The sequence below is a fragment of the Lagopus leucura genome, unplaced genomic scaffold (genome assembly GCF_019238085.1).
Source record: "Lagopus leucura isolate 7727_CA_CO unplaced genomic scaffold, USGS_WTPT01 Super-Scaffold_1, whole genome shotgun sequence".
Taxonomy (NCBI): domain Eukaryota; kingdom Metazoa; phylum Chordata; class Aves; order Galliformes; family Phasianidae; genus Lagopus; species Lagopus leucura.
Window position 1 is genome coordinate 29,736,302 of NW_024962250.1, and position 20,327 is coordinate 29,756,628.

Genomic DNA, 20,327 nt, shown 5'->3' on the forward strand with positions numbered 1-20,327 from the left:
TCCCTCTCGTCCAACCCCTCTGTTACAGAGGACCAGAGAGATGGCTGCCAAGGGCTACTCCGCGCTGCTGCGCTCTTAATCCTCACCAGCAACTGTCCCACACTGGCTTCTGTCCACACCGGCACCGCCGCGCGGCATCAGCCTGACAGAGCCATTCTCCCGCCTTGTCTCAGCTGGAAACTCTTGACAAAAATGCCCACCTCAGAGCCGCGAGCCCAGCAATCTCGCGGACTGCACCTCCCAGCATGCCCCGCGCCCCAGGAGGGGCGGGCCGGGCGAGCGGCAGCATCCAATGGGAGCGAGTGATACTGGGACGTGAGCGCCGGGGCGGGCGGGCCGCTGGAGAACCGCGAGCAGTGCGGGAATTTCGGACGGCGCGGGAGGAGCGGCAGCTGGGCCCGGGGCGCGGCGGAGGTACTGGGAGCGGCGGCTGCTTCTGGGGGTGCTGCGTTTTCTTCTTCTTCCTTTTACTTTCTTTCTTTCTTTTCTTTTTTTTTTTCTTTTCTTTCTTTCTTTCTTTCTTTTTTTTTTTTTTTTTAGGCTCTGAGATCTGCTGCGCCTTCCTGCTTCGCTTTCGGCCTTGCCTTGCGTCCTCCGCCGTTCTGGCAGGCTGCGGCCGGGCTCTCCGGGGAGAGTTCCTTCTCCGGGGAGTTTGCGCGGTGCCGATCCTTCGCCATTCCTCCTGGGGGAGCCTGCCCGGGCGGGCAGGGCGAGGTGAGCGGAGGCTTCCAGCTCCGCAGCTTCCCTGTGGTCTGTGCTGCTTCCACTTTTGGCGGCAGGGCCTAAATGGCTTTCTTTCACGTTTGTTTTTTAGTGCAGAGGTGAGGGAGGAGTAAAAGTGTCACCGGCAGCTCCGTCACCCGCAGGAAGATCCCTGCGTGACCGACGCACAAAACAATGCCGTGGCTGCGAAGCAGTCCTGAATTTTGCCTTTTAGTAAGCATAGGAGAGCCGCTTCGAAAGTAATGCCTGCTATTTTATTACGTTGGTCTCTGACGTCAGAATGTCGGTGGCATGGCAGCAGTGGTTGAACCTTCCCACCAACGTGCCGTTCCATTTTATAGCCGTGTGACAAACGGCAGCAGGGGGCGGTCTGACAAAATAAGGTGTGTGAATGGAGCAAAGGTGTGTCACTGAATCCTTCCACGCGGAAAAAGTGGCACCCTCTAACACTCACTGATGTTTGCTGAAACCAAACAGTGGGTAAGAGCACAGCAAGGCGGTGGGTAGTGCATTTCAGCAGTGGGTCACCTCCACTGGTGCAAATTGTTAGCAGCGTGACATGCAGGCTTTTGTTCATTGCTGGCGAAAATGCGTAGCTCATGGTAATGACTATGTTGAGAAGCAGGCTTTTGGAGCTGAGCTTCTGCTCTTTTGACTGAGTAGTATGGTGCTCGTTGTGTCTGAAGTTTCTGTGGAAATAAATAGGAGGTGTTACTTTCAGAGTTATCTAGGTGGTATTCCTCTTATATACAAACCTCCAAGTCACTGTTCGTCAGTTTTAGGATCAGGGTAGTTGTGCAACAACTGGACCAAGCTGGTTCTGGCAGTGGTTGTGGTTTTCATTCCCTGTGTCTTGCCCTTTGCATTTCTTTTTGAGATGCAATAGCAGACGTGTCTAACTTGTCTTCGGTTTTCAGCTTGTGCTTTAGGTTTTTTAATTTAATTTTTTTTTATTATTTCATGGTGATACGTAGTCCTTTTGTATCATTAACAATAACATAAAAACTTCCTGTGTGAGATTTCCTGTAGTTATTGCTGTGTCAAAAGACTGGCGCCCTCTTTGTAGGGATAAATTATCTCCTTAGTTCTCAAGGATGATCCCTCAGTTAGGTTGTCTGTTTTCTTTTTTGCAGGCAGACCTAGATGTCTTGCCGTGACTGATGAACATTATTAATAAACACGTACGTTAAAGGTGTTGCTGGAATTGCCTGTTCATGAACTGGAGCACAGGTCACCAGCATGCCTTCATACTATGGGGAGTGAAAATGGGCCCTGTTGAGATCAACAACAATAAAAAAGACAATTTCTAGAGAGTAAAAGGAAGATCATGAAGAAACTGGTCTGAATTGCCACACAGCAGAAGTACATCCTTCAAAATAAATCTGATTTACGTTAATTACAAAGTTTGATTGCGAATGGACGCTGACACAAATTGAGAAGTGGCTGTTCATGTTTCTTCTAAGAGTTTAATTATATCTAGAATTGCAGCTGCTGCAGACAGCATTTATAAAGATAACAGTACTAATAGCACTACTGGTGCAAAATTGTCTGCATATCTCAGGCATAGTTTTTTTTTTTTTTCTTCCACGATGCTTCTTTAGGGAGGAGAAGAAGAAATAGCTTGTGTGTTACTGAGAATGTTTCAGTGAGAACTTAGGCAAATAGACTTTTGCTGTTTACATTTGTTGGAAGTCAGGTCTTTGTCTAGAACATAGAGTAACCACATAAAATGCTGCAATTTACAGTCACGCACCTTGTTCTTATCGGATAACTTAGCTCAGTGGGATCCTATCTATCTGATGCTTGTCTGATAGTAGTACTTGGCATCTATGGCAACCTTTTCAGGGAATTCAGATGGTAGCAGACACAAATGAACTGAGCTTCACAACGCCTGTTAAATAGAAAATATTTCCATTTACTCATGGGGAAGAGTAATTGAGATGCAGGAAAGGTAAAGGTAATTTTTTAAAATGTAATTTTAAAGATGATTCTAGGGAAGAGTAGATGACTGTATTCCAGCTGTTGAAAGTACAGGTAGGCAGTTCTACATTAGGTTTGCAGGTTTATAAGTTTCCTGACAAACACCTCACGTTTGCTGTTTTGGGAAAAACATGTAGAATGGCAGAATTTGTACTACAATTTCAGAATCTGATTTTCATTTTTATTTTTGCTATCAATTTTGTTTTTGTTTTCTACTTCAGTGTGGAAAGGTTTTGCAGCCTGAGGTCTTTCAGCTTTCAATCAGTGGAGTGTCTTTGAGTTGATCTATCCAAATAAATGTGTGGTCATTGCTTAAATATTTCAATGAATAACAGCTTTTTTTTTTTTTTTTTTTGTAAAAGAGTGCTTGCATAGTCTTGTGGATGCTGCCATTGAAAGTGATCAGTGTTTGGCACCTCTGGCCTACTGATAGTTTGACCAACTTGTAAGTAGGCACACTGCCATCCTAACAGATGGATATGAATATAGACAGCCAAGAAACCATGTATGTGTATCTAGTGTACTTGTTAAGGGCAGAGATCCCAGCTGGGGATGCTCAAACTTATGTCCACTTTCAATTTTTGTTTTTATGGGTAAAGGGAAGTCATTGTTAATTTTTTTTTTTTTTTTTTTTTATTTTTTTTTTACTAAATACCTTCAGGCTTTTAATTATTGACTGCATTGAATGATGACAATAACCAAAAAGAGAAATGCCAGCTCCTTCCTTAACACTTCTGTGGACCTATTTCAAGTAAACTTAATTCTCTTCAAAGGGAATCCACTATCAACAGAATCACTGTGAAAGTCAAGGATACTAAATGTATCAGTACTTCAGCTTGACTGGCTTGCTGGCTTTATTGAAGAAGATGCTGTGAATTTTGCTTTTACTGTACAGTGGTCTGTCCAGCATTCAGGCACCCTAATTCCATCTATCCAAGTCTCTCTAGAATTATTTGCAGTAACTCTGAGGTCATGTTGCAGTCTTTCCACTCCTCTTTATGTCCTCTTCATATCTCTCAAATTGTTATCTTGAGACCTATTTTCTCACTTGATATGGTGTTTTTTGTATCCTCTAGAATATGATAGTGATCAGAATCTTCATGTGCATCTGAGTCCATTGGGTAACTGCTGATTCCTGCAGTTTTTTTCCTTACCTGTGTTAGTTCAAGAGTTCCAAACTTTTCTTATTTTCCCCTTACCTTTTTTAATGGCTTCAGTCAGTGCTTTCTGATAATTTTCCTTCCTGATTTGGATGTCCTGAGAAGCTGCTTGCCTTGTAGGCCAGTATTAATACATTGCCATTCCTACCTCTGTTTCTTCTGGTGCTTTGACTGCATCACTTCCCCATTTTCCTGGTCTTAGTTGAATTTGCATTTGATGCTTGGAAGTCTCATTTTTCTTCTGTAGAATAGCTGGAGGAAGAATCTTCCTAAAGACAGTATGGTATATATCCCATTGAAAATGGAGAAGAAAAAAAAAAAAAAGACAAGGGGATAGGGGTAAAATTATGAGCAAAGTTAGTTCTAAATTTTAAGTGTAGAATGTCAAAATTGTTTCTTGACTATGGGGAAAAATGTTACTGTATTCAAATAATGTGAAATGTGGGAAAGTGATGCTGATTAAAACATCCTATGATGAGGAATCAAGTGCAGTGTAGGTATCAGTAGAGAGCAGTCTCTTCTGTGGTGTGAGTGTTCCACAGTACTGCTTTGTTGCAGTTACTTGTTTCATCCATGTAGGTATTCAGGAGTGGCTCTATGACAGAGAAAATTCTCAGGTTAAAAAGGACCCTGAAAAAGAAATACATTTCTTTCGCCTAGAATCTTTTGCCTTTTCACTTTGTTCCTATGTTGAATGGCTACAGTATCTGCAGATTTAGGCAGCAATTCGGGAAATACGAGAGCTAATCTTGTATTCAACATGGCTTGGACTGTTTGTTCTCTTTGGTTGTTGTGTGGTGGACATTATTTGGGGAAGGAAAATTCCTGAAGGTATAAGTAATTGAGAAAAGGTCCTTGTAGAGGGTGGAATGCTTTCAGAACAGCTGCTACAGTTATGTGATTTTTTTAATTATTATTATTTGGAAAACTAAAAGAAGATCTTTAGGACTGCAAGAAAAAAGTCCAATAGAACTAAAAGAAGAAAGCTGATGTTAAGAAATGCATTTGGGTTAGGGTTGTTGTATTGATTACCTAAACTACTGAGGAAAATTAATTACATAGTCTTTTCTATCCAAAAGTTTCCTGAATTGTGTATTAATATTCCTTTCTGCTTTCAAGCAGAACAAAATGAAAGTCCCAATAGTCGGAACTACACCTTTTATGAAATAACTGGGGCTGTTAGCATACCTTTCATCTTCATCAGGTAGTGGGAAAGGTCATGTCTTTGTAAAAACAAATTAAAGTACTTTCAAGTAATTTGAGCTTGTGTGCACCTTACCTTGGTGCGCCCATGCATTCAGCACATTTTTTTTACTGACTCAAAAGCTGGCTTTGTGAAAGAGCCCAAACATGCATTTAGTCATAGTGAGGTCTGTTTTGCCTTGTTGGTTCTGATGAGCTGTTACGTTACTTCTAGAAATGCTGCTTGTCTGGAACCTGAGGTTGGAAAGTTGCAGCAATGTTAATTTTACATCTGTAGTCTCCAGACACTTAGCTAGGTGTAGCTTTTTGGTGATCTATTACGTACTGTCCTGTGAATAAGTAGACGCCCTCCTGTTGCTTGCAGTTATGTAGCAGAATAAAATAATTAACAGTTTGAATTTTTTCTGATATTTTCATTCAGATAGAAGGAATCTCTGAGAAATGTAAATGTTCCTGGTTTGCTTGCTGTGGTGTAAATATTAATACCTGTCCCTATTATTACTGAAAACTTGGACTATTTGACATTTCTTTGCTAAGCAAATTAAACTCCTGGAAAACTGATGAGCTTTGTTTCATTAGTTTACTTTTTTCTAAGTTCAGAATGAAAATCAGTTGTGATCAATTTAGTATAACAGATTCTGAAGTTCTTCTACTGTGTGTTATACAAAATCTTTTAATAGTTTTCTCATGTGAAATTTTTGCTTTCAGATATTTTTTTTTTCTGAAGCCTGGAGAAATTTGCCGGTTTTGTTTAGAATTCATGCAAATGAAAATACTTACTGTATTTCTTGTAAAGTATCTTCGTGGCAACAAATTAAACAATCTATGTAGAAAGCTATCAGAAGTGAAAGCAAGCATAAAGCACTGTCACGCAAAATAACATGAAAATAATTCTTGTCAGCACGTAATCCTTGCTTTTGTCTATTTTTCTTTCCCTTCATCCCTATTCCCCCTCTGCAGTGAAGATGCCATATATTAAGAAGACAGCTGGAAAAAAGGCCCCTGCAAAAAGGAAACTTGCTGAAGTGTTTGCTCTGGGGGAGGTTCTAACGGACACATCAAGGAAAGAATGGAAATTAGGTGTTCCTATAGGGCAAGGAGGCTTTGGACGCCTGTACCTTGGTAAGTCTGTTGACCTTTGGTATTAAAGTGAGATGTTTGTGCTTGTTCAAAACAAGGAATAACTGTCCCTAAGTTAGAAACCCAGAGAATCTTCAACTTATATTTTTGGCTAGAACCATGGCTTAGTTCATGTTCTTGGAAAAAACTGACAGGAGTGGGGAAATGGTCATTGTAAACACTGAGTTTTAAGAGATTCCAGTGGTAATTATTTTTTCTTTTTTTCTTTAGTTGTGAAAAGATAGTTGAATATTTGTTTTAAGTAAAGTTTTGGTCAGGCTGGAAGAAGGGATACTTATGTGAGTGTACTTATCTCATGAACCAAAACCTCTGAAGCATGTTCTGTGAAGGCTACTGATAGCAATTTGGCCGTTTTTGACTTCTGCGTTGATACTGACTTCTTCACTGCATTGTAAACTTCTGATGCGAGTCATGTACTCACATGACATACTTTGTCATGTACTCAATGTTCAGAACAGATTGTAGTGTTGGTGTTCTGATGCTTTAAACAGTAAGGTCCCTGTTTTACAGTGTTGTTTATTGAATTCAGTGTAAACTTTTGAGTGTTCCATAATTGGTATATCTGTGTTTTGAACAAACGAGTAGAATTCTCAAGGATAACTCCGAGAATCAAAAAACCTTGTTTTGCTCTTAGTCATTTTCTGAAAAATTGTGAAGGGATAAAATATAAGGTGATCCACAGAATCACAGAATGGCCAGGGTTGGAAGGAACCTCAAGGATCATGAATCTCCAACCCCCCTGCCACATGCAGGGCCACCAACCTCCACATTTAATGCTAGACCAGGCTGCCCAGGGCTCCATCCAATCTGGCCTTGAACACCTCCAGGGACAGCAGTGTGCTCTTGCAGCTCGGAAAGCAAATGGTATCCTGGGCTCCATCAGATGAGGGGTGGCCAGCAGGGACAGGGAGGTGATTGTCCCTCTCTACTCTGTTCTTGTGAGGCCCCACCTGGAGTACTGTATCCACGTCTGGAGCCATCAGTACAAGAAAGACAGGGATCTGTTGGAGAGGGTTCAGAGGAGAGCCAAAAAGATGATCAGGGGACTGGAGCACCTCCCCTACAAAGACAGGCTGAGGGAGCTGGGCTTGTTCAGCTTGGGGAAAAGAAGGCTGTGGGGTGACCTCATTGCAGCCTTTCAGTACCTAAAGGGAGCCTACAAACAAGAGGGGTATCAACTGTTTGAAAGGGTTGATAACAGCAGGACAAGGGGAAATGGTTTTAAATTGAGGGAGGGAAGATTTAGGTTGGATTTCAGGGGGAAGTTCTTTACGAGCGAGTGGTGAGGTGTTGAAACAGGCTGCCCAGAAAGGTTGTGGATGCCCCATCCCTAGAGACTTTCAAGGCCAGATTGGATGAGGCCCTGGGCAGCCTTGTCTAGCATTAAAAGGGGTGGATAGTGGTCCTGCATGTGGCAGGGGGGTTGGAGATTTCATGATCCTTGAGGTCCCTTCCAACCCGGGCCATTCTGTGATTCTTTCTCCTTTTGTGACAGCTATCAACAGCTTTGTGCCCGCCGTCACTTTTGGATAGGTAACATGACAAAAAAGTAGAGACAATGTTTTTTTTTAATCTTTATGCTCTTGACTCTGTGTTCATCACAGTCCTAGAAAATGAAGGAAGTGCTATTGACTGGGAAAAAGTTTTTAAATAATAGATGAAGAAAGCCTTTATTTAGTAAACTGCCTTTTCTCAAATAGAAGGGAGTATGGACCATGTCCATACAAAGTAGGCTTGCCATATATAGTAGTTCATTTGCCCGAGTCTAAGGTACTGATACATGCTTATGTCAGTACTTAATTGCTCAGTCATTTCTTCCTGCATAGCAAATAAGTACATGTTTTGTGACAGCTTCCTCTCATATTACTAATATACTTTCTTTTTAACAGCTGATGTTAATTCTTCAAAGTCGGTTGGCAGCGATGCACCTTATGTTGTGAAAGTGGTAAGAGAACATTTGAATCTTTACTTCACAAATTGAAAATGCTTCAAATAACATGTAATTTAAAACATCTTCTCACTAAAAATAATACAGTTTCACAGTGTGTTGTTGAAATGTGCATTGTTTAAGTCTAAACCAGAACTGTGGTGATACAGAGGAATTCTGAGATACAGAATTCTTGTGTATAGGAGCTGAACAGTGGAACATCAACAGAGTTGAAGAGTTCATGAAATGGATCAGATTCTGTTTTGTTTGCTGCTTATTGTAAATAGCCCAAATTAAAAAAAAAATAATTAAAAAAACCTGAAATTTGGATAGCTTTTGGACAATTTCTGTGATTCAACAGTGAGTCTGTGTGAACTGTTGCTCACTGGATGTTGGTAAGCTGACAGATGGCTTGGGAGTGGAAACAGCAAAACGTTGATTCCCAGTGTCCCCACAGATATAAAGTTGTTTAAACATCTTACGATAAAACACATACGTATTCTATTTTCTAGTGAATTAAAATGTATGGAGGCATAATTTTTTTAACCTAGCAGTTAGAAGAAACAGTAGTGTTGGCTGGTAGCTCATGTTTTAGTCCTCTGAAGTAAATCTGCAGATCCTTTTTATTAGATAAAATAGTCTTTTGTTTTAATATTAGGGTAACAAACTTGAGTTAAACTTAAGTTAAACTTAAGGTTTAACTTGATTTAACTATAATGCTGTTTTCCTACAGTAAATGTGTAAATTATTTTTTTTCTTGAATTTTGTTGGATTATTTTGTATAGATCCTGCTGTTATAAAATAATATTGTAAAATCAATGTAAAAAGAAAAGAAAGGAATGTGGAAATGGTCATAATGAATGGTCTGGATCTGCTGTCTTGGTAGTTTTTGGCCCTGTGATGAAAGTAGGCATCAGAAAACTCTACAAGAACTCTGTGAAAAGTTTGTATTTCAGCACAGTTCAGAAGTGTGGCAGTTTCATCTGAAATGCTTTACTGTGATAGCTTGCCACTTATGCAAAGATGTTATATTCCTAACTTTTTCCCCTCAGAATTAAAATATGGGGCTAATTAAAAATAATTACATTTCAGTTGTTATTTGCCTTTAATGTTGATATTAATATAAGTTGTCTACACAGAAATTGTAGGGTACTTTGACACCCCAAGACACAGTTGGTGGTGACTCTTTCTGAAATGTTGCCTCTTATTTAAAGGAAAAAAAAAACAAAAACTCTGCATACAGTGCAAGTGTCAAACTACAGTGCATTCAGGGTCCCAAGGAGGGCTACAAATATGGTGAAAGGTCTAGAGGATGTATGAGGAGCAGCTGAGGGCCTTTGCTGTGTTCAGCCCAGAGCAGAGGAGCTGAGGGGAGGCGTCATGGTGGCCTACAGCCCAGAGCAGGGAGCAGAGAGGCAGCGCTGAGCTCTGCTCTGTGTGACAGTGATGTGGAGCTGCATCAAGGCAGGGCTTGGTGTGGGTTAGGGAAAGGTGGTTCCCAAAAGAGTGGTTGGGCACTGGAAGCTCTTGGTCTGTTGTATGGTGGTGTGCTACCTTCTACATGTCCAGCCCGCACTGTCAAAGCAAGGAGCATCCATTCTGCCTATTCTGCTCCAAGGAGCAGACACTGAAGTTATCATCAGCATTTTGCATCTGAGGGGCAGTGGCTCCAAACACCAGGCTCATGCTGAGCTTCGACAGTTGAAACTGATGAAGTAGAGAACCAGTTTGACTTGCTTGTAAAATCATCGGAGATATGTTATTTTATGTTGTGCATCATTTCTGACACCTTCTTTCTCCAAGGTTCATCTGCTTTTCTTCCTTCTACTTTGGACTCTGACAATAAGAAGAGTTATGAAAACTTTTGGTTTGATTTTATGCTAGATACACTTTGTTGCAGCCATTTGTAAATATCCCCATTTCTGATCTCCCTATTGACCACTTGCTTTTAATTTGTGTTTTATAATTTTGTGTTGATGGCAATAAAGAGTAGCCCAGTTTTGTTTTGCCCTCACAAATGACCCATAACATATTATGCCTCTACAGTGTAGTATAACATGACTATGGATAAGGGTCTATTTTCTAATGCCTGGCTGATTCCTAGTTGATCCAAAGCGGAGTGGTTAACAGCTTTGAACAATTATTAGTGTTAAACAAAATATGTGCTTCTGTAATAATGTTCTTCAAATTAAGCTATTAAAGCTGGATGGAAATTGGCTTAGTCTTTGACATATCCTCATAGTATTGATGTCTGAGCAGTACAAAATGAATTATAGCTTTTATTTAAAAAGAAATGCTTTTAAACATGTAGACCTTTCAGATGTCATTGTTCAGGAGTGGATGCAGAGTTTAATAACGCTCAATTAAATTGCTGACTTATAGAGATTGGAATTCTTAAAATACTACCTGAAGAAACTTGTTGAGTTTTGACTTGTTCTCTGTAATCTCTTCCATTCTATCTTTTCTAATTAGAACTTAATTTCAGTTCTACAAGTGGTGTGTTTAGAGTGACTGTGGGCATAAGTTGTAGAAATTTGTGTTTAAAGTCTTTCTGATCTTAGTGTGTTGTAAGATAAGTAGTATGGAGACAGTGGATATAATCATGTGGTCCTTTTTAATACGTTTGCTTGTCTTAATATAGAACTAATGATGTTATAGGGAACAGCATAATAGTCAACATAAATGTCTCTTTTATGGTTAAATAATTTCCTCAAGTATGACAAGATTCCATATCTTCAGCATTTATTCTGACTAGAGAATTTTTTTTCAGCAGACATGAGATTTGATAATTTATTTAAAGATAACTGTTTTAAGAATTGTTAACACCTACAGTTTTTCCCTGAATTTTATTAACGATAGCATTCTTCAAACATAGATAAATCAAATCAAAAACATATGTAGACTTTATGTTCTCATTTAGAGTACTAATGGAATATGCTATGTGGAAGCAAGTGAATAGGTCAGGTAACATTCATCCAATATAACCAAAATAAAAGAATTCAAATGTTAAACCCTTCTCCATGATCTATAAACTACTTATAATTGATATGTATCCATGGTAGATAAGTTGAAGCAGTTATGCATGCTCCAAAGTTTCTGTGCATATATCAATAGGTTGTATTGTTTGTTTTTTTTTCTGGTTCATGGCTCAGGTCTAAAGCTTGGTTGCACAAGAAGGGGTCGGAAAATGGTTGTCTTGGTTCTGCTGTTTGTCAGAGCAATGCTGCTGCAGAAAGTGAGGTGAAGATAGGCTTTTTAACCATGTCCAGGTCTAGGACTTGTGCCTAAGCTTTATATTTGGTCTCATTGTGACTGGTTTTCTTACTCTACCTGTAAACCAATAAATCAGATGCACGTTGAAAGCCTTGTTCATCAGCGTGTTTGATCTCTTTGCATTACTTTCTAAATGTTAGACAGCAGTAAACCTTTAGTTGCTGTGGTGTAGTCTGACATTTGACAGTTTTCTGGATTGTGCGTCTACATTTAAAAATTACACTCTTAACCATTTGAGATCAGTGTTGTATATCTTGAAAAGTTTGTTTGTCATACGATTGTAGACTTTCTGGTTGTCATTGCTGGTAATCACGTAATTTGGGTTGGTTTTTTTTTTTAATGTTTGATGTTTCAAAATAGATGTTTTCACTGTGAAGGAATGAGTTTGGGCATAGGAGTAACCAGACTAACATAACTTGCTGAAGCTTATCTCAGAATCAGTCACTTAAGTGCAAGAGTTGAAGTAATTTTTCTTCTTTTTCTTCACTAACTTTTGAAAATGTACAGTTAAGGTACTTAGATACCTGCAGTTCTTGAAGTATTTCAAAGCTTTGGTGTTTTCAGACCAGTTTCGCACTTGCACTTCACATGTAATATTTAGCTACTATAGCCTGTCCAAAGAAGATTAAACTGAAATTCATTGCATAAGGGTCTACCTTGCATTTAAGCTAAAATCAAAATAAGTGTAGATCTTCAGTTAGAGAGAACTCGTGAAATCTTAAGTGACTTTTACCTTGATCACCTAAGGTACGAAAGACACAAAATACCTCATGTTCAGCAAGAATTCAACTTTTGTTGAGGTTTTTCTTTCCAGTCATTTCAGGTGTTATTTAAGCTCACTAATAACTATTGCAGCTGTGGCAATCTGACTTTAATTTGGGAAATCTGAGATAATAAATGTTGCTTAATGTCTTTTCCTAAACTGTTACTGCCAATTACTGGTAATATTTCTATATGTTTCAGTTGTTATTTTTTTATTCTTCCTTGTTATATGAAAGAATTTTGATACCTTTACTGTTAAGTAATTTGTAATAGAAATAACTTTCTAGAGCCAATCTTACTTTATTAAAAAAATCATTCTATTGAATTCAATATTCATATGCTTTTAGAGGGTGAAGATAGTTTTTTTTTTTTTTTTTTTTTTTTTTTTTTCTCCTAGCTCTTAGTGCTAATGCCTAATAATTACAGCAGTTTTTAACTAATTTTAAATTGTCTTAAAGGAACCCAGCCAGAATGGACCTCTTTTTACTGAGTTAAAGTTCTACATGCGAGCTGCTAAGCCAGATGAAAGTAAGCAGTCTATTAAAATGTTTTTAATGAACAACAAGCACTTAGGAAAATGGACTGTACAGGAGTAATGTTGATCTTTAAAACAATCCTTTTAGATAATTTTCAAAATTATTTTTAAATGATTAAAAACACATAGGTATACAATCTCCAGGCATATAGTAAATGCATATAGTAGAACTAGAGGGTCTGGTAATGCATTCTTTATAATGGTATCAATGGCATTGTCTAAATTGAAACCTTAGTTGTATCTCTGTCCCTATAAATGATGCATTGTTCATTTTCCAGTACAACTGGCACAGTAGTTTCCATAAAATAAGCAGCTCACATGTATACAGAAACTGTAAGTGATGAGTACCCTCCTTCTGTGTAAACTCTTCTGGTGCAAATTCATGAACTTACTTTTATTTGTATTTTCAGTTCAGAAGTGGACTAAGTCCCATAAACTGAAATATTTAGGTGTGCCAAGATATTGGGGTTCTGGCTTGCATGAAAAAAGTGGAAACAGGTGACTATATCTTTTGTTGGCGTATATGAGGATTTATTTTATCAACACCCACCATCTGTTTTAACCTGATTTGGTTTAAGATGTATTTTTCACTTATCTTAGTTTTGTTCACTTCCAAAATAAAAATTCATGACAGGGTATGTGTAAGGAATGGATGAATAGATACACAAATGAATAAGAAACAGTATAGAGTTTATCTTAGTTTTCATTTGTCTCAAATATTGCTGGAAACAGTAAGGCTACATATATGTGTATGTGAATTAGAAGCTGTTCATATGTGAATTAAAATAAAATTTTATTTTGTATATCCATGATTATTATGACTAAAATTCTTCAGAAATAGTTTTTAGCATTCTTTCTCACAACGAGTATTTATTATTTGGTATTGAATGATCTGCCTCTTTATAAAACCTGGCTTCCTAGTGAACTTTCCTTTTATTGCTATGCCATGAAGTTTTACTAGTTCTCTGGCAGTATGTTAGGCTATATCTTATGTAAAAATTCCTGAATTTTGGAAGACAAAAGTAAATATAATAATGTCTTTTTGGAGCAAATTTTTAGATTATATTCACAGTTGAGTATGTAAAGCTCTTTTGTGACTGTGAGCTCTTACATTAACCACTTTGGCTGTAGTGAGTAATGTTAGTGCATCTTTGGCAAAAGAGACTTATTTTTCGTGGTAGGCCAAAAGAAAGGTGGTAATAGATTCTAAGAAACTAACTCTTTAAAGTAACAATGTTAAATCACTTGGTCATTTAGAAAGCAAAAAAAAAAAATTTGTTTCTGTAAGTACTTGGTGCTTGGTTTTTACCTATGGTGAATTGCAATATTTTCCTGTCTGAGTATGGTATCGTGTAACCAGCTGGGCATAAGAACAGGCACTGTTCTTTTAAATGGGCAGACGTGATTAGCTCATGCAGAAAAGCTAGTAGTATATATCACTGTATAAAAGAAATAAAAAGATGTATTGACTGTAAATGTGCTTTCTTTGAACTTGCAGCTTATCTTCTGAGATGTTTTCATTCAGTCATTTGTACAATTAACACATAGATAAAATAGTTTACAAAGAACAACTTATTAACTTTGCTGTTTTTTTTCCTTGCACTTAGCTATCGGTTTATGATAATGGATCGTTTTGGAAGAGATCTTCAGAAGGTGTATGAAGAGAATGCAAAGCGATTTGCTCATAAAACTGTACTTCAATTAGGCTTGAGAATAGTAAGTTAAAATTTCTTTTTATTTTTAACAATCTGGCTTCCTTGTGTAGCTCGTTCAGTTAAATCACATTTTTGTGCTGAATACAGGTCCTCTGCTGGGTGGAGCTGGGTACTGCATTTATATTACTTTTTGTTTTGTTAGCTTGATATCCTGGAATACATCCATGAGCATGAATATGTGCATGGAGACATCAAGGCTTCAAACCTTCTTCAGAGTTACAAGAACCCTAGTCAGGTATTTCTGATGCATTTTATTCCTCATGTTTTAAACCTTCTGTTTGACAACACGTGGAAGTGCTTTGAACCGGTGAAATCTAGCAGAAGCTCATTTTTAAGAATGTATGTAGTAACATTATTTCTGCTTGACATTTATACCTAGTTAATATTCTACGATTTTTTAATGCAGTTTGCTGGACAGTTATCAAATTGACTATTTGCCCTAAATAATAATCTAGAGAAGCTCTCAAGATTAAAAAAAAAATTTGACTCTCAAATAGGTATTTGCAGGTGGAAGCTTAAAATTATATAGCACACCAGTAAATTATGTTTGCCTGTCCGCATTGTTACTTTGTTCCTTTGTTCAAGAAATCCATCAGGTAAGTGTTCTGTTAGTTGGAAAAATTGGTCTTTAAAGTGTCGATTGTTCCACTTGATTTACAGAAATCTCATTTTCCTGCATTTGTAACTTTCTTCACTATTCAAAAAATGTGTATTAGAATTTCAGAGTTGAGTGTTTCTTGCCCAAATTTTAACTCAGGTAATAAATAAAATGATATCAGTTCTCCTAAAGTCACTGATGTCAGTGAGGGATAATGTGAGAGGTATATAGTAGTCAGTATTGTTTAAATAGGGTCAACTGACTTAAAAGGAGGTAGGACAGTAAGTGAGAGAGACAGAATAACTCTGAACACTGAGATTTGGTAGAGTTTTTTTGTTTGTTTGAAATGAAATGAAACTTGTTGGTTATAACTGACTGTTTTGCTGTCATTGGCAAGAAATGCTCTTCAGATCAAACTTCAATAGGAAAAAAAGAACTTGGCATTGTTTAAAATCACATGTAGTGATCTCAACAAAATGAGGATCACTTAAATGAACAAAGAGATAATTCTTCAGTCTTTTTAAGAACTGAGAATAGTTGGGATTTAATTTATTATTTGCATATTTTTGTATTTATAATTCTTTAACCTTGGAATTCTTTGTGGAAATTACTAGGTGTATTTGGTGGATTATGGGCTTGCCTACCGATACTGTCCTGAAGGAGTTCACAAAGCATATAAGGAAGATCCTAAAAGATGTCATGACGGCACTATTGAGTACACCAGTATAGATGCACACAAGGGTGTGGGTAAGGATATAAAACTTTCTTCTCAGTGATAAACGCTTGTGCATCCTTTTAAAAAGAAATACTTAAGACTTTGCTGGATTGTTTTTAAATGACCAGGTTTCTGGAGCTATTAAAAGTTCTCTGTGGGCTATATGAACATACTCCTTTTGCTAAGCTTATTGACATTTGTTTTTAAGGTAGTTTTCTGTAGTTTTAAGAGCAGATTTCTTAAACGGATTCCCTTAATTTATGAGGTCAGTTAAGATATTTAGTGTACTGCTTTTTATTAACTAGGAAGAAATGGAATAGTGGTTATGAGATCTTGATAGACAAACCGTTCCTGTTTTCAGGAGAGAAATCCTTTATGAGTGTGAGCATTGTTCCTTCGTATTTGATAGAGATGCACAGTGTTCTTCACAGATTAAATTTTAGATGATGTTTTAACAAAGCTCTTTTATTATGGATATTAATAATTGTGCCTATAGTCATTGAAAATCAGAAGACAAGAATTTAAAAAATGTTGACTATTGAAACATTTGTGTGAATATATCTTGTTTATTTCTAGTGGATATCAATTTTATTTTCTTCATTCTTATTTTTTAATTAGCATCAAAATATGTCTTGCAAAAATGTCAGATTTTGAAAATTACCTCAAGTCATTTTGTCCATGTTCGATTTCAAGCACAGAACAGTTAATCCTGAATTGCTTATTTATTCTTTTAAAGTGTAATTTGTATCCAATATATGAGGTGTTTTTGTTTTGATGAGACTTAAGAATCCAGTATCTTTCTGTTCTATATTTGGTTTTCAGGCCGCTTAAAGTATTTCAGCACTATTATAGAGAGAGAAGTAAAAACTGTTTTGAACAGAAAGTCAGTCACTTCAGTAGCTTGTTCAATTTTTTTTCCACAATCTGAGTACTTAAAACGCTTCCCAAATTGGGATAACTGCAGCATGTCATATCCTTCAGTAGAAGAAGGAGGTTGATAAAGGAATTGAAAATGAATCCTTCCAGATGCAGAAGCAGTGTTTTTTTTTTTTCCTTTCTTACTTTTGCACACTTAAAATAAATAACAGATTCAGTAGCATTACACTGTTAGCAGTGGCTTTCTATTCTCTTAATGCATATACGAATTTTAACACGTTCAACTCTGCGTGATTTTTCATTTCTTTTTTAGCTACCTTTACAGATTACAGATCTTTTTTAATCTATGTGTATCTATTTAGCACCATCGAGACGTGGGGATCTGGAGATCTTAGGTTACTGTATGGTTCATTGGCTTAGTGGCCATCTACCATGGGAGGATAATTTGAAAGATCCAAATTTTGTCAGAGACTCAAAGATCAGGTGAGAAACTGCTTCCCCTCTTCTCCCCCCCTTTTTGAAATAGAAATCAAAATATTTTAGTGTAGAAATGTTTTGTGCTTTTGGAATATTCCCTTTTGGTCAGTGTGCTGTTTTGTATATGCCTCAACTTCTTTTTGTTGCATACAATGCATCCTTGATTTATAGTAAAATTTTATTTGTACTGTTATGCTGTTTATTTGTACTGTTATGCTGTTGTATTTTGCAAGCAAGATGCTTACTTATCCCCCAGTACTGTTGCTTTAGAATACAACCATGGTAATAGCATAAAGCACTCTTATCAGTATGCAGGTGACCATTAATTATGCTTTAGAAAAAGAGAACTGAAGCATGACGTATGAGTAGCCTTTAACAGCATCATACATTGAAGTCAGTGGCAGAAATGAGACCTAAAAATGGATCTTTGACATCTTTGAGCATCACTCCAGTTACAGGACTACTAAGTGGTGGTGTTTTTTTTTTTTTTTTTTTTTTTTTGCCTTTCTCCCTCACTCTTTTCAATAGTTTTTCACTTTCCCCACTAATCTTCCACTCAAACTTCTCATATAAAGAAGGTTGACCCAGCACAGCAGTTTCTGTCCTATAAAGAAGTATTTGTTACTTGGCTTTCTTCCCCAATTTTCACACTTTTTCTTCCATCAATGTTAGCGATGTTTATTTTTGTCTTCCTCTGCAGTTCTGCCCCCCTTTTCATTATTGCTTTGGCCCAGAATCTGCTCTGAATAATGTAGCTAGAGAAATAGTCCTTCAGCAAGAAGAAATAAAGGCACTGGTATGTGAGATTTTGAAGTGGAACAGCGCTTTTACAGCAGTCTTCTACTTGCTGACTTTTGTAAGAATTGAAACTGGTGAACAAAAACTGGCCATATTTCTGGTAGCCTTTGTGGCACTCATTAGGTTCTCAGGCCTGCACTCCTGAAAACGGCTATACTAAGTCAGACCAAGGATTTATCTAGTAGTGTTTTCCATCTCTGACAGTGGAGCATCATAAAGAGTGTCAGTACGCTGTAAGTTTTGAAACTTGAAAGAAATAATAGTTTTGAATAATTTCTTTTTTCAGATGTAGAGATAACATTTCAGAGTTGATGGACAAATGCTTTCCTGGGAAAAATAAACCAGGTAAGAGGAGCTATTTTAAATTACAGAGCTTAATTTTTTTCTAAAATGTGTTGTAATAAAGTCATAATGAGTTTATAAAAGCAACTTCAGGTAAGCAGCATAACTAATGCATGTGTAACTTCTCATACTTCATGGTAGAAATACAGAAACATACAGAAATTAACCAGAAGTACCATTTCTCTAGATGAAATAAGGAAATATATGGAAAAGGTGAAGCAACTGAGCTATGAGGAGAAACCTGTGTATCCACATTTCCGAGAAATACTTCTGCAAGGACTCAAGTCCATTGGACAAAAAGATGATGGAGTACTTGACTTTGGCTTGTCAGAAAATGGAGACGTGCAAACGAACCCTGTACAAAAGGTTTTTGTTTTCTTAAGAATTTGACAATTTTTAATGCATCTTATGAGCTAAATGGAAAAACTGGTTATATTGGAAGTAGGTGTCATTACTGCATCAAGTAGGAAATAAGCGAGTAATGAAATGTTTATTCGAGTTATACTCATTTCTCTGACTTAACTACACTAATTGTTGTGAAAAATTAATCCAGAATGATGTTTGTAGGTGTACTTTCATATTAGATAATGGACAAGGATAACTTCCCCTATACCAGGTTGCCCTGATCTTGAACACCTCTTCTCTGTTAAATCTATTCCAATGCCTCGTAGTAAGTCTACTCTCTTTGAGTTTAAAATCATTACTGATATCACTGCATGCCATTCTAAAAAGTTTCTCCGTTATTCTCATAAGCCCCCTTAAGTATGAGGGCTGCTCTGAAAGTAATGCCTCCTATGTTATTGTGTTGGCCCATGACATTAGGGGCGGATGTTGGTGGTTTGACGGTAGAGGTTGAACTTTCCCACTGGTATTCCGTTACATTTTGTTGCCGTGTGACAGATGGCAGCAGAGGGGCAGTCTGACATAATGGCATTTGTCATGGAAGCATGTATGAAGCAACGGTGCATAATTGAATTCCTTCATGTGGAAAAAATTGCACCTATTGACATTCATCAACGCTTGCTGAACATTTATGGAGACCAAACAGTGGATGTGAACACAGTGAGGCGGTGGGTGGTGCGTTTCAGCAGTGGTGACAATGACCTGAAAGACAAGCCACGTTCCGAATGGCCATGCACAGCTGTCGCACCAAGAAATGAACAGCGTCTCAATCAGCTCATCCAGTCAAATCTGGGGATTACAGCCAAAGAACTCTGTACGGAGCTGAATATTGGCTTCAGTGCATTGGCAACGATGGTATGTAGCTGAGAACTTGCTCTATCAAATAGTGTTAATTGTGCTCTCTGTATGTTTGTAGTTTCAGTGGAAATAAATAGGAGGCATTACTTTCAGAACAAGCTGTTTAAAGGCTGCATTAAGGTCTCTCTGCAGCCTTCTTCAGGCTAAAAAAAAAAAAAAAAAAATCAAAGCTCTTTCACATCTGTTCATAGGAGATGTGCTCCAGACTTCTAGTCATCGTCCTAGCCCTCTTCTGGGCCTGCTCCACAGCTCTGCATTCTTTTTGAGATGGAGGCCCAAGAGCTGAATGTGTTATTCCAAGTGGGGTCAAAAAATGGCAGAGGGTGAGAATTACTTCCCTTGACCAGCCACACCTTCTGTTTTTTTTTTTTTTTTTTTTTTGGTTGTAGCCCAGGATACATGTGGCTTTCCAGCCTGCAGATGTGTGGTGTTAGTCAGTTTTTCTTCCACTGGAACCCCCAAGTCCTTTTCCTCAAGGCTGGTCTCAGTTTATTCATCACTCAGTCTGTACTCATGGCTAGGATTACTCTAAACAGGATGCAGCACTGTGTGCACTTGTTGAAGTTCATGATAGTAGCTTCCTTTCCAAAGGATGTTCAATGTTTTAAATACAGTTTCTTATGCCCCTTGCTACTGATGCTTACATATTGAAGTCACAATGATGTAATGTTATTTATGAACCCAAATTATAATGGTAGCCTGGTAATATTTTTTTTCTCACATTTAAGAAGCCTTCAAACTCCAGACTTGGACTTAAATTTGAATGCAGTGTAAAAGCTTTTTAGAATACGACTTGCATAAGATATAAAATGATTTTTAATAACAATAAAAAAAGAGCAAGCA

At 37.6% G+C, this 20,327-nt stretch overlaps 1 protein-coding gene across 2 annotated transcripts in view; it reads left to right on the forward strand.

Annotated features, from left to right (window-relative positions):
* Nucleotides 1-337: 337 nt before the first annotated feature.
* Nucleotides 338-20,327, forward strand: part of VRK1 (VRK serine/threonine kinase 1) — a 31,911-nt gene continuing 11,921 nt past the window's right edge. The window contains exons 1-11 of one of the 2 annotated variants that reach the window (XM_042873301.1): nucleotides 338-414; nucleotides 6,027-6,188; nucleotides 8,096-8,151; nucleotides 12,627-12,696; nucleotides 13,114-13,201; nucleotides 14,311-14,419; nucleotides 14,561-14,653; nucleotides 15,631-15,763; nucleotides 16,970-17,090; nucleotides 18,169-18,227; nucleotides 18,412-18,590. In XM_042873301.1, coding sequence (XP_042729235.1) covers nucleotides 6,032-6,188; nucleotides 8,096-8,151; nucleotides 12,627-12,696; nucleotides 13,114-13,201; nucleotides 14,311-14,419; nucleotides 14,561-14,653; nucleotides 15,631-15,763; nucleotides 16,970-17,090; nucleotides 18,169-18,227; nucleotides 18,412-18,590 — 1,065 coding nt within the window. In that variant the 5' untranslated portion in view covers nucleotides 338-414; nucleotides 6,027-6,031. Of the gene's footprint in view, nucleotides 415-610; nucleotides 715-6,026; nucleotides 6,189-8,095; nucleotides 8,152-12,626; nucleotides 12,697-13,113; nucleotides 13,202-14,310; nucleotides 14,420-14,560; nucleotides 14,654-15,630; nucleotides 15,764-16,969; nucleotides 17,091-18,168; nucleotides 18,228-18,411; nucleotides 18,591-20,327 lie in introns of those variants that run through there. The other variant, XM_042873311.1, reaches the window with a different exon arrangement.